Source organism: Heterodontus francisci, chromosome 23 (assembly GCF_036365525.1).
Source record: "Heterodontus francisci isolate sHetFra1 chromosome 23, sHetFra1.hap1, whole genome shotgun sequence".
NCBI lineage: Eukaryota > Metazoa > Chordata > Chondrichthyes > Heterodontiformes > Heterodontidae > Heterodontus > Heterodontus francisci.
The window spans coordinates 56,778,379-56,792,985 of record NC_090393.1 but is presented as its reverse complement, the minus strand read 5'-3'; the positions used below and the strand labels follow the sequence as shown (position 1 = coordinate 56,792,985).

The 14,607-nt window shown below is 42.8% G+C and overlaps 1 protein-coding gene across 9 annotated transcripts in view; it reads left to right on the top strand.

Annotated features, from left to right (window-relative positions):
* Positions 1-14,607, top strand: part of ypel1 (yippee-like 1) — a 103,932-nt gene that overhangs the window by 32,665 nt on the left and 56,660 nt on the right. For 4 of the 9 annotated variants that reach the window (XM_068055348.1, XM_068055349.1, XM_068055347.1 and 1 more), the window contains exon 5: positions 6,518-9,169. In XM_068055348.1, the coding sequence (XP_067911449.1) occupies positions 6,518-6,607 (90 nt within the window). In that variant the 3' untranslated portion in view covers positions 6,608-9,169. Of the gene's footprint in view, positions 1-6,517; positions 9,171-9,981; positions 10,071-13,778; positions 13,967-14,607 lie in introns of those variants that run through there. The other 5 variants (XM_068055351.1, XM_068055353.1, XM_068055352.1 and 2 more) reach the window with 2 other exon arrangements.

The following is a 14,607-nucleotide window of genomic DNA, read 5'->3' as shown; positions in this document are numbered from 1 at the left end:
CAGGAATGGAGGAGGTATTGTGGACTATCTGTGAATAAGATTTCTTTACACCTTTTTTAGTGCCTTAACCCAGGGAAGTGATTCTATCAAATCACCTGAAGATTATTTTGTAATGGAGTTGAGTGACAGGGATTTGCCATCAGGTGTCCCTTTTCTGTCCCCCACCCCCATCGGCTGGCGCAGTGGTTAGCAACGCAGCCTCACAGCTCCAGGGACCCGGGTTCAATTCTGGGTACTGCCTGTGTGGAGTTTGCAAGTTCTCCCTGTGTCTGCGTGGGTTTTCTCCGGGTGCTCCGGTTTCCTCCCACAAGCCAAAAGACTTGCAGGTTGATAGGTAAATTGGCCATTATAAATTGTCACTAGTATAGGTAGGTGGTAGGGAAATATAGGGACAGGTGGGGATGTTTGGCAGGAATATGGGATTAGTGTAGGATTAGTATAAATGGGTGGTTGATGTTCGGCACAGACTCGGTGGGCCGAAGGGCCTGTTTCAGTGCTGTATCTCTAATCTAATCTAATCTAATCTAGTAACTCAGACTCTGGTATCGCTCTGGCGACATGGGTTCAAATCCCACCATGGCAGAAGGTGGAATTTAAATTCAATTAATAAATCTGGAATTGAAAGCTAGTCTAATGATGGCCATGAAACCATTGTCGTTAAAAACCCAACAGGTTCACTAATGTCTTTTTTTAGGGAAGGAAATCTGCCCTCCTTACCTGGTCTGGCCTACATGTGACTGCAGACCCACAGCAAAATGTGATTTGACTCTTAAACTGAAATGGCCTAGCAAGCCACTCACTTGTATCTAACTGCTACAAAGTCCCCGGCATCAACCGAGGCACCAGAAATGACAAGGGCAAACCCAGCCCTGTCGACCTTGCAAAATCCTCCTTGCTAACATCTGGGGTCTTGTGCCAAAGTTGGGAGAGCTATACCACAGACTAGTCAAGCAGCAGCCTGAGATAGTCATACTCACAGAATCATACCTTCCAGGCAATGTCCCAAACATCACCATCGCTGGGTATATCCTGTCCCACTGCCAGGAAAGACCCACCAGAGATGGCGGCACAGTGCTGTGCAGTCAGGTGGGAGTTGACCCTGAGAGTCCTCAACCTTGACTCCGGACCCCATGAAGCCTCATGGCATCAGGTCAAACGTGGACAAGGAAACCTCCTGCTGATTATCACCTACCACCCCCACTTTTCTGATGAATCAGTACTCCTCCATATTGAACACCACTTGCAGAAGCACTGAGGGTGACAAGGGCGCAGAATGTACTCCGGGTGGGGATGTCAAGATCCATCACCAAGAGTGGCTCAATAGCACCACTACTGACCGTGCTGGCCGAGTCCTAAAGGTCATAGCTGCTAGACTGGATCTGCAGCAGGTGGTGAGGGGAAAAACATACTTTACCTCGTCCTCACCAATCTGCCTGTTGCAGATGCATCTGTCCATGACCATATTGGTAGGAGTGACCACCACACAGTTCTTGTGGAGACAAAGTCCCATCTTGACATTGAGGATACCCTGCATCGTGTTGTGTGGCACTACCACTGTGCTAAATGGGATAGATTTCGAACAGATCTCCCAATGCAAAATTGGGCATCCGTGAGGTGCTGTGGGCCATCAGCAGCAGCAGAATTGTATTCAACCACTATCTGTAACCTTATGGCCTGGCATATCCCCTCTATCCTCCATCATTACCATCCAGCCAGGAGACCAACCCTGATTCAATGAATAGTGCAGGAGGAGGGCAGGCCAGGAGCAGCACCAGGCACACCTCAATGAGGTGTCAACCTGGTGAAGCTACAACACAGGACTGCATGCATGCCAAACTGCATAAGCAGCATGCGATAGACAGAGCTAAGTGATCCCATAACCAACTGATCAGATCTAAGCTCTGCAGTCCTGCCACATCCAGTTGTGAATGGTGGTGGACCATTAACCAATTAACTGGCGGAGGTGGCTCCACAAATATCCCCATCCTCAATGATGGGGGAAGCCCAGCACATCAGTGCAAAAGATGAGGCTGAAGCATTTGCAAAAATCTTCAGCTAGAATTGCCAAGTTGTTCATCCATCTTGGCCTCCTCCTGAAGTCCTCAGGATCTCACATGCCAGACTTCAGCCAATCTAATTCACTCCAGGTGATATCAAGAAACGACTGAAGGCACTGGATACTGCAAAGGCTATGGGCCCTGACAACATTGCGGCAATAGTACTGAGGACTTGTGCTCCAGAACTACCCGTGTCCAGAACTATTTGCGCCCCTAGCCAAGCTGTTCCAGTATAGCTACAACACTGGCACCTACCTGGCAACTCAGTGACTGCCCTTGACATCAAGGCAGCATTTGACTGAGTATGGCATCAAAGAGCCCTAGCAAAACTGGTCAATGGGAATCGGGGGGGGGGGGGGAAACTCTCCCACTGGTTGGAGTCATAACCTCGTGCAAAGGAAGATGGTTATGGTTGTTGGAGGTCCATCATCTCTGCTCTGGGTCATCACTGCAGGAATTCCTCAGGGTAGTGTCCTCGGCCCAACCATCTTCAACTGCTTCATCAATGACCTTCCTTCAGTCAGAAGGTCAGAAGTGGGGATGTTGCTGCTGAATTCACAATGTTCAGCACCATTCGTAACTCCTCAGGTACTGAAGCAGTCTGTGTAGAACTGTAGCAAGACCTGGGCAATATTCAGACTTGGGCAGATAAGTGGCAAAACATTTGTGCCAGGCAATGACTATCTCAAACAGGAGAGAATCTAACCATCTCCCCATGACATTCGATGGCATTACAATCGCTGAGTCCCCCATTATCAACATAGTGGGTGTTACCATTGACCAGAAACTGAACTGGAGTAACCATTATAAATACCATGGCTACAAGAGGTCAAAAGTGACTAATCCTGTGGCAAGTAATTCACCACCTGACTCCCCAATGCCTGTCCACCATCTACAAGGCACAAGTCAGGAATGTGATGGAATACTCCCCACCTGCCTGGCTGGGTGCAGCTCCAACATTCAAAAAGCTCTACTATCCAGGACAAAGCAGTCCGCTTGACTGGCACCCCATCCACAAACATTCACTGCCTCCACCACTGACACACAGTGGCAGCAGTGTGTACCATCTACAAGATGCACTGCAGCAACGCACCAAGGCTCATTAGACAACACCTTCCAAACACTCTACCACCTAGAAGGACAAGGGCAGCAGATGCATGGGAACACCACCTGCAAGTTCTCCTCCAAGCCACACACCATCCTGACTTGGAACTATATCTCTGTTCCTTCACTGTCACTGGGTCAAAATCCTGGAACTCCCTTCCTAACAACACTGGGTGTCCCTACCCCCCCACATGGACTGCAGCATTTCCAGAAGGCAACCCACCACCACCTTCGCGAGTAATTAAGGGATGGGCAATAAATACTGTCCTAACCAGCGATGCCCACATCCCATGAATGAATTGAAAAAAACCTCATGACCCTCAGAAAATTTCTCATCTGTCTTAAATGGGCAACCCCTTTTATTTTTTGGCAGTAATCCCCTAGTTCTAGATTCTCCCACAAGAGGAAACATTCATGTGATTGATTTTGAAATTAGAGTCCTAAAACCACATGTTTATAGATTACCGAATAGACACTCCAGTCTGAGGCAGGTGTCAAAAAAAAATACATTTGTTTTTTGCCCTCAAGTCTTCAGCTTTGTAAGAATTGATTTTTGACGCGTCCTCACACTTTAGGAAGGATGTGAGGGCCTTTTGAGAGGGTGCAGATGAGATTTACCAGAATGGTTCCAGGGATGACAGATTTTAATTAAAAGGTTAGGTTGGAAAACATAAGAACATATGAGCAGGAGTAGGCCATTCAGCTCATCGAGCCTGCTCCACCATTCAATACGATCATGGTTGATTATCCAGTTCAATGCCGCCTTCCCCACACTATCCCCATATCCCTATGTCATTGGTATTTAGAAATCTGTCAAATTCTGCTTTAGACATACTCGATGACTGAGCTTCCACAGCCCTCTGGGGTTGAGAATTCCAAAGATTCTCAACCCTCTGAGTAAAGAAATTTCTCCAAAGTGGCTTCCCCCTTATTATGAAATTCTGCCCCCTGGTTCTAAACTCCCCAACCAGGATAAACCTCTTGGCTGCATCTACCCTGTCTATCCCTTCAAGTATTTTGTACATTTCAATGAGATCACCTCTCATTCTTCGAAACTCGAGAATACAGGCCCAGTTTACCTTTGCATTCCCTTTTGGCAATAATATCCTTCCTAAGGTAAGGGGACCAAAACTGCACACCGTACTTCCGGTGCAGTCTAACCAAGGTTCTATACAATTGAAGCAAGCCTTCTCTACTCTTGTACTCAAATCCTCTTGCGATTAAAGGCTAACATACCATTAGTCTTCCTAATTGCTTGCTGTACCTGCATGTTAGCCTTCAGTGACTTATTGACGAGGGCACCCAGGTCACTTTGTACATCTATACTTTCTAATCTACCATTTAAGAAATGCTCTGCACATCTGTTCCTCCTATCAAAGTGGATAACCTTACATTTTTCCACATTGTATTCCATCTGCCACATTCTTGCCTACTTACTAAGTCTGTCCAAATCCCCTTGAAGCCACTTTGCATCTTCCCACCTATTTTGTCATCTACAATCTTGGAAATATCACATTTGGCCCCCACATCTAAATCATTGATTATATATTGTGAACAGCTGGGGCCCAAGTACTGATCCTTGCAGTACCCCACTGGTCACAGCCTGCCAACATGAGAATGGCTCATTTTTAATTTCTACTGTTTTCTGCCTGTTGACCAATCCTTAATTCCTTCCAGTATATTACATCCTATCCCATGTGCTTTAATTTTGCTAGCCAACCTCCTGTGGGGGACTTTATCAAAAGCCTTCTGAAAATCCAAGTATACCACGTCCACCGACTCCCCTTCATCAATTCTGTCAGTAAAATCCTCAAAAAATAAATAAATAAATCCAGCCGGTTCATCAAACATGATTTTTCCATTCATCAATCCATGGCGACTATGTCCAATCAGATCATTGTTATCTGTGTCCATTTATCACATCCTTTTAGAATAGATTCTAACATTTTCCCTACTACTAATGTAAGGCTAACCAGTCTAATTCCCTGTTTTTTTTTCTCACTCTCGCTTACACTCTCATAATTACTGTATTACCCATGCTACCTGCTTGTCTAATCTCCTGATTAATAACATGCCCCACACTACCACTACTGTTTGGCCTATAAACAACTACCAATGTTTGCTGCCCCATGCTATTTCTTAGCTCCACCCAAATAGATTCCACATTTTGCTCTCATGATCTGAGATCCTCCCTTACTAATGTACTGATCCTATCCTTTTATCAGCACAACTCCACCCCCTTTTTCCTTTTTTTTTCCTGTCCTTCCTAAATGTCTGATATCGTTGAGTATTCAGTTCCCAGTCTTGGTCACCCTGTAGCTAGGTTTCCTTTAATGGCAATTAAATCATACCCATTTACTTCTATTTGTGCCTTTTTAAATCACCTTGTTGCAAATACTGTGTGCATTCAGGGAGAGTGCCCTTAACTTTGTTGCCTTGATGTTATTCTGCATTCTAAACCTACTTGATGCTTGCCTTTGTTTCACCTGCTGGGGTTGGTATTGAAGCAAAGGAGATTGAGGGGGGGGATTTAATAGAAGTACAATATTGACAGGCTTAGATAAGTTAAACAAGAAAGAACTGTTCCTACTACCTAATGATACAAGAATTAGGACGCAGATTGAAAGTTTTGGGCAAGAGATGTAGGGGGAATGTGAGGAAGAACTTTTTTTTTACATTGAGTTGTAATGACATGGTATTTGTTGCCCACAAGGGTGGTGGAAGCAGAGACTATCAATGATTCAAAAGGAAATTGGATGGCCACTTGAAGGAAATAAACTTACTTGCAGGGTTATGGGGGATCGAGCAGGACTGACTGGATTGCTCTGTGGGGAGCCAGCATGGACTCGATGTGCCAGATGGCCTCCTCCTGTGTTAGGGACCATGTGAGAGGCACAGACTCAGTAAAGGGGGCTGGGAGAGGACCATTTGACAAATCATGGGTCTAGAATGATACCAGACTGTCCCAGTGAGCAGCAGCTTGTTCTTTGGCTGATACCCTGCTCATTTGCATGTGGGGGCAGGGAATCTGTGCTCATAGAATGAGGAAGACTGAGAAAATGACACAACATGCATGCAGTGACTGTGTGTTGCATGGACTGGATCCCTCTAAGGTTTGATTCATTAATCTTCCCGTCAACGACATTGTTGTGCTGAGACATCCGTCTCACCATAATGGTCAGTTCCCTTTGGGAACATAGATTGCCTAACCTGTTGGCATTTTATAGTTATGTCTCTTTTGGTCATTGCTGGTGTTTGGGTGTTAAATTGCTTTGCACCCTTTTTTTTACCATCTCCCCACTGACCGTTTTCCCCCCCCCCCCCCCCCCCCCCCCTTTCTCTTTTTTTCTTTGCAGGAACATGCCTTTGAGAGCAGTCAGAAGTACAAAGAAGGAAAGTTCATTATTGAACTGGCACACATGATTAAAGACAATGGGTGGGAGTGACCAACGTGCTACAGACAGACCCTGCTGCTGTTTTAAGACTGAGGCTGATCTAATGGACAGAAAATGCTCTGCTATGGGACGGCTCTAAGAACACTTGCTGACTTTTTTAAAAAAAACCTTACAGCTGAACCATTGATGTCGCCTTCTTGTCAGCCCTTTGCTTTTTTTTTTTCACTCTAGGTTTGGTGTTCTCTCGTGTGAAACACTGTAAACATCTATAGATGAATTGTTTTTTTTTCCTAAGCCCTTTACAGTTTGAGTGAGGAGGGAAAAGATTGATAGTTTTATTTTTGGGGAGTGTGGCTTTACAAATGACTGTTCTGAACTTAGCTGTTCTCCCCTCCTTTAAACTCCACCATGTATCTCTCTCCTGTTGCTGTGCATGCTTTTACATTAGACACTGGCAGCATAGAGAGGGTTGAGAAGGGAGTTTATATATGTATATGTATATACATATGTATATATTATACATTTACATCTAAATGTAGCATTTTTATTTTGAGTTATTTTGGGACCGGGGATAATATGACATTTGAGATACAGTTGAATCCCATTGGTTGCGATTGACTCTTCTGTTACTTCCAAACTGTGGCTAGATGTCCAGTAGGCATCAATCTGGCATCCAGCAACTGCAACATTGATGGGAATGGTTAGGGGAGAAAGAGGAGCCACTGAAGGTGGGGGAAAAAAAAGACATGTGGCTGGTTCCATGTAGCAATACACTAATGCACTGGACAAAACCGGGCGTAAAAAGAGAGGTCTTCTGGATGTGATATCCATTTTCTACTTGTTGAGCTGGGCTCCCGGTCTGTGGACCGTTAAGATTTAACGGAACGCAGGAAGTTCCTTTTGTGCATGCCTGGGAAACGGGGATTCGAAACAGACATGCACCCAGAACTTTGTTTTTGTTCCTTTAAAAGAATTATATATTTTTATCTTAGCATTCTCCTGTTCTGGGCTCTGCTTCCTGCCACCTAGGCGCCTTTTTTTTTTGCGGACGGCCATTCCCTGTTCGAGTATGGACAGTTTTCGGGTGCAATGGTTTGCTGGTTAAATCATTTTTCTTTTTGTCGTGTGGGTGCGCTCACTACATGCAATGGTGCACTCTGCTGCTAAAAGTCTCTCATGCAGTGTTAACAGGAAGGTCCAGTAGAGATTCCACTTTTCCATGCTGTTTTTCCCCTTTTTAAAAAAAAAGTGTGATGCTACAATTGTGATCACTCTCATTTCCTTTTATTCTGTGCTCCTATCACTGCTTATACGTAACTTTTTTGTTTTGCCTGCGCTCTTGCTGTCAGAATTCTCATTCCCTGGTGTGCAATGATTTGGAATTCTTTTGGGGATGGGTCCTGGTCACATGAGTGCCACTGAAGGAGTGGGTGGGGGGGGTGGGGGGGGGAAAGAGAAAGGGGCCAGTCTGGTTACTGAGCCGATTTCAGCAGGGTCACACTACAGAAATTATATACTTGAAGTAGACTACAGATCGAAAATCTTGTTAAACCAGTTTCCCTATATATTAAAAAAAAAAAGAACTTTTTTTGTACATTTAGAAGAAAAAAAACATATTTAAGGTTTTATACATATTTTTACTGGGTAAGTTGATTTGCTTCCCCTACCTGAGCACTTTTATTCTCTGGAACTTTTGTCTTTTGTTGCTATAACATTTACTGTCTCATTTGTAAGCTGATTTTAAAAGTTTTTTTTCTTTTACTTTTTGGGAATTTTTCATTTTAACTTTTTTTTTAAATGTGATTGTGGGGTTGGAATGTGGTGGTGGGTGTCGAGGCAGCTCTTCTTGGACCAATCGAGCAAACCTATGAGTTGGCCAATCACAGGTGTTTGGTTTAACCTTCGGAGAATGGTTAACACTTTTTTTTTTAAAAAAGCTTTCTTTCCTCTCAATCAAAAAGATAGACTTTCTGATTTTTTTTTTTTCCTTTTTATTTTGAACTTTTGATTTTATTGAGGCTTTAGAGTTGTAAATATACATCCAGTATAAGTGAGTATTGCTCTAAAGAGCAGCGGCCGATTGGTGTAAGGGCAAAGCGAGAGTCCAAGTCATGTGCTTTTCTACAAGAACGGTTGATAATATTGCAAGTTCTAAAGCTTGTTCTACATAGAAAAGTAATGTATTTTTTTTGGTGCCTGAATTCTTTTGTTAATTGAAAAATAAACTTTTGAATGCTTTCTCCTCCCCTCCCCTATAGCTATTGGGACTATACATTGCTTTGCTGATCTGTCTTGAAACTACATCAACTTTGTGCAGCAACTCACTGTATTGTACTGGAGTTCAAATAAAAGACTTTCACCAGGACACAACCTGTCTGTCAGTGATGGTTGAGCAGCTACTCGAGTGTGAAGTTGAAGCATTAGTGAGGGTGTGAAGTATACAGATGGGGCCTGGAGCATTGTTGCTATGCCAACTCTGTCCTACTGTGCTGTAACAGATGGATGTGTAGCTAAAACACTCCCAAAGATTTTATTTGCTGTTGGCTTTCTTTTTACCCCATCCCCATGCCCCCAGTATATACCACACTGAAATTAGGTGAAGCCTGTAACATTGCCTGGTGAATTTCCCTGCTCCCAAATTTACCTCTTTTTTTTTTCTCCCAAGGGAGTCTAGAATGTACTCGAGTGGGAATGCTGAGCGGGATGTGTAGATTATAAAGGCCTGAGAAAACTGCTGAGTAAAATGAAAGACCTCACTTTTGAGATGGAGCTTCATCACATCTAAAACTTCCCAAATGCTTCACGCATAATTAATTGGTTTGAAATGAAGTTGCTGCTATGTGGGTGAATGTGCTGACCATTTTGTGTATGCTCCAATGCCTCGTCAAAAACTGAAATAATGACTAACTTGACCAGGATGCGTGAAGGAGTCTGTGCCCTTCAAATAATGCCCTGGGCGCGCTCGATGTCTGCTGGAGCTACTAGTGCAGGCAGAAAGGTTCCCTGTTTAAGCATCTCATCTGAATGGGGGACTGCTGACAGTATGGCACTTGCTGCTGTACTGACATGTTAGTCTTGAGACTTTTCGGTCTCTGCAGCAAAATTGCTGCCAACCCATTTTTATTTAAAACAAAAGGCCAGCCATTCACAGATGAAATGGTTATACCTAAAACATTAACCTATCCTTTCTCCTCTCACATCCTCTGTATTTCCAACATTTTCCTTCTGTTGCATGCACTCTTGGCTTGGCTCAATTAGTACTGGCTGTGGGTAACCCAGATTCCCACACTTTTTTTTTTTTAGTTTTACGTTCCTGTTCATATCTGTCGATTTTGTGTCCTGATTACTTCTGCAGACTGCCTCTACCTCAGTCAAAATCCCAGTGCAAGTGCAGAGTTATTCACTAACAACTTGCATTTCTTTAGCATCTTCAGCATAGCAAAACATCCCAAGTACTTCTCAAGAAGCAAAGATGACAACATTGGGACAGGTGACCAAAAGCTCGATTGAAGAGGTAGGTTTAAAGGAGTGGAGAGAGGTGGAAAAGTTTAGGGAGGGAAATAATGCATGGGCATGAAATGCAAGTAACACTAGTAAATTATAATGTGGTGTCTGGTGCTAAAATGTAAGTACCAATCATAGCATTTGTATTTTGTGCAATGAGTCACTGATCACTAGGCTGAGGCGATCCAAAGACTGAAGTAATCACCAGATGTTTTCATATGGTCCTCAACATGTATCTAATACACAGACAAAATCATGAATTTTATCTATGCAGGTAGCCTTACTGCTATCCAGTAGTATCAATGGAGCAAACTCTGCTTGATGTACATTTGTCTGCATATGGTTCATGGGAACAGGTGTAGGCCACTTAGCCCTTTTAAGCGTGTTCTGCTATTCAATGAGATCATGGTTGATCTATGACTTATCTCCATTTACCTGCTTTTTTCCCTCATAACACCTTAGAATTTTTATTAATTTTAAAAATCAAGGATTGATTTAACAATTAACCTGGCATCAATGGCTATTTGCAGAAGAGAGTTCCAATCATCATCATCATCCCTTTGCATGCAGAAGTTCACTTCTAAAAGGACTGGCTCTAACTTTTAGTCTTGTGTTCCCTAGTCCTGGATTCTGCTGTTTGTGGTTGACCTATAGATTCGGAGTGTGCTACTCAGCAGGAAGCACTTTGCTGCTGGGAAAAGGGTCTGCAAAGGTTTTCAAAAACCAGCGTATGTGGCCAGCTCATCTTGGCACTAGAAGTTCCATCGTTTGTCAAATCCAGACCGGTGCCGGGGATTGTGACTGAGTGCAGATTGTTGTTCTTTTGTTCAATATGCAAAAAAAAAAGCAGAACCTTGGTGCAATGCTCTAATTTAAGTATAGTTTTTTATAATAGGGGGTCAACTGCAGCCTATGAACCATGGAATTTGGCCCAAGACTCCCAGGCAATGCTTTTTTCCCCCCTCTATTTCATGCTTGTCTACCTTTTAAGATGAAAGGGTAAACGGAGGTCCCTCTCAGTGTGGCTGTAAAAGATTCTTTGCCACTGTTTTGAAGAGCATTTGAATTCTCCCAGGTGTCCTGGCTAAAATTTATCCCTGAGGCAACACAACATAACTGAAAGCAGCATCTGGCCATTATCACACTGCTGTCTGTGGAACCTTGCTGTGCACAAATTGGGTGCAGCATCTTCCTATGTCACAGCAGTGCACTAGCTGCAAAGCTCAGACATCCTGATATAAAAGGTGCTGTATAAATGCAAGTCTTTATTTCTTGCTTGTGGTTTGTCCTGTTTTGAGTATTGTGGGCCTGGAGGTGATTTTATTTTATTTTGACATAACTGTCTAATTACCCACAGAATTTTTAATTCTAACATAAAGGCTGGTATCGGCAATTGCTACACATACAAGTCAATAGGTGTTTGGACTTCAATTTTATTGTCTAGATTTTTCCAATGCTGACTTCAAACCATTCTAAAATGGGTTAACACTGGTGTTATAAGAATGCCGATCCAAACAATTGTAGGCAGATATGTGGTCCTGCCTGGCACTTGCTGTGAACCTGAGGCGGAACCTCTAAAGACCAGCTGAACCCCAGGGAACTAGGCAAGGGGGAAAAGTCAGAATAGCACTGGGAGGAACTGCATCAAGTTACCAAATTTCATTTTGAATGGCTGTGGTTTATGTTGCATAATGGTGATATGAGAAAATGATCAAAATGTGGAAATTACAAGATTTGCTTCAAGCCTATTGTGATGAACTTCAACTGCATCAGACTGAAATCCGTTTCAATTCCTGTTACCATTAAGTGAGCTTGCGTCTTGTGTGTTTGTCTCTGCAATATTCCAATGTCTGAATTACTGACCTCCTCAGTAGCCTCCTTCAGCTGGCTAATTGAAATTCAGCCCTAACACTACATCAGTGATTACAGAACTGGACATTGGCTTTCTATCAGAAAGACTTGCCCATATGTAGGCCTTTGACCTCAGGATGTCCCAAAGCTCTTCACAACCAATGAAGTTCTTTCTCAAATGTAGTCACTGTCATACTGTAGAAAGCATGGCAGCCAATATGCACGCAGCAAGGTTTTGCAAATGGCAATGTGATAATGACCAGATAATCTGCTTGTGATGTTGGTTGAGGGATAAATATTGAACAGGACACTGGAGGGAACTTCCCTACTCTTTTTATATATTAAAAAAATATATATAGTGACATGGGATCTTTTACTCCCATCTGAGGGGGCATGTTTAAAGTTTCATCTGAAGGATTGCACCTCTGGCTGTTCAGTATTCCCTCAGTCCTGTGCAGGGTTTTGTCATCAAATCTTGATTGGAGGTCTGAACCCACAGCCTTCTGACATGGGGTGAGAGTGCTACCACTGAGATTGATCGTGGGTTTTTTTTTCTCATAACTGTTAAAAAAATCTCTCAATTTTGTTTTCTGAATTAAATAAATCACAGTTGTTAGCACCGATGTCATCTAACTGCTATGTAAAAACTGAATAACTCCTAGTAGAAAAGAATCAGTAAATTTTAAATGTGAAACTTGCCTGAAGTATAGCTTTGAGAATTCAATCTCCTCCAGTTTGTTTCAAAGTCTTTGGTAAAACAAAAAAAAAACTTTCAGATCCTCCTGATGAGGGAAAATGTCCAGGTATCTCAATTCCAAGATCCTGGAGAATTTTACAAACTTCACAACGTGCCCAAATTTGGTTGATAACTTGTCAGTTGTGCTCTTCGGTGGAATGTGTTTGTTTGTTTGTTATGGCTTGAAGCACAGGCTAATTGTAATTTTAAAATTGAGAATTGGCTTTTATTAACTAGAGGTGAAAACAGTTCCTGTTGTGTCTCAGGGTCAAGCAAATCACCAATACATAAAGGTGAAACAGTTGAGACATCAGCTGACCTAATTTGCTCAACTTCAAAATGGAGGCCTGGAGATGAATTGGCCATGGCAGGAGTGTCCACCCCCTGACCTGGACCACATTTATCTGCTTCCAATTCATAGGAGACTTGGTCTGTTTATGGGAGCTGCTTGTCTACTAATGAGACAAATCCAAAAGCCCAAACCATTAGGGTTGGAGCAAATATTATGCCTTCAGCTTAGTTTATGAACGGCATTTATAAATCCAACCAGTCTTCCCTTCTGGTGCTTAAGATTGTAACCTGCTTCTCTGCATAAACTGATGTATCTCCCTGTCAAGCCCCTCAAATTAATGTGAAGATTGTGCCATACACCAGCCTTATTGTTGGCTTCATCGCAATTTCTTGAGGCCTCCTGAGTTGTTGAGTTTGTGATGGGGGGTTAGTGGAGGGACCTGAGAACATAGGGTGTTTCGATAAGTGAGCACAGAGCCAGTTCCTGTTCCTGATGACTTTATGCAAAGGTAGACTGTCCAGTCCTCTAAGAAGTAAGTGCAGCATTGCAAAGAAGAATGAGTAGACTCATCTTGCTATTGCAATCAATGTGAGTAAGAGCGTCTTAAAGGGATTCTTTTGAAGGGTCTGCTTTTCACCTGTTTGCAGGGGTGGGGTGAGGATGATTGCATGGGCTTCTCTATCTTGGGCATGCTCACTTCGAGACAGCAGCAAAGTTTTTTTTCGTGGGCAGGTGCCCTAGACGGTCACTAATGACCTGAAACATTGACTGGTTTCTCCATAGATGCTGTCTGATCTGAGTACCTACAGCATTTTCTGTTTGTTTCTTTTTAATTTCAGACTTCCAGTATCAGTATTTTGCTTTTGAGGCATTATCGGCTTTGAGGACTGTGCATGTGCAAATGGTGTTTATGGCTTTGAAGTTGAAACAATTTGATTCTGACCAAGTACAGTTTGTCAGCACCCCTCGCATCATACTGCACATCTCTTATGATGCAAGATCATCAGGAAAACTGGCTGACTTGCTGGTAGGTTTACATTAGTCAGTGTCTGCCTGTTGGAAGTTGATAACACTACTGTAATATCAAAGATCCTGTAGATGAGGACTTCCTGATTCAGCATTAGTATTTAATCTCTGTGCACAAATTGTCTTCTAGGAATCTGATTTTAGCTAGGTTTTTAAATTTAAAAAAAATTTCAAGATGAGGCCACTGTCAGCAAGGCCAATATTTATTGCCCATCTCTAGTTGCCCTTGAAGGTGGTGTTGGGCACCTGTGTGGTGAATGGTACTTCTGCAGCACACACTCCTTTTTTTTTAATAAGGAGAGCAAGATTATGCCATGCAAATCGCCATGGTTTACAGTGGTAAATCGCTGCTGCTGGAGTGTTTCTGATTTTTATTCCAAGTGTGGAAGCTGCATACATTTAAATGTGTGTACTTCCAATTTGGCACATCAAAACTTTTTAGTAGTTGTATGTCTACATTGGTCTGTATCTATTCTAATGCACCAAAAAGGATTTATATTTATTGGTAATAAATTACATATTCATGCTCTCAGCCTCATTCCAGTGACTATGGGATATTGTTGCCTCTGTATAAATCTGGAACAAAGGAGGCTATATTTGTATGTGGTTATGTTCATATAATCAGTTTATTGTACTGAGGTA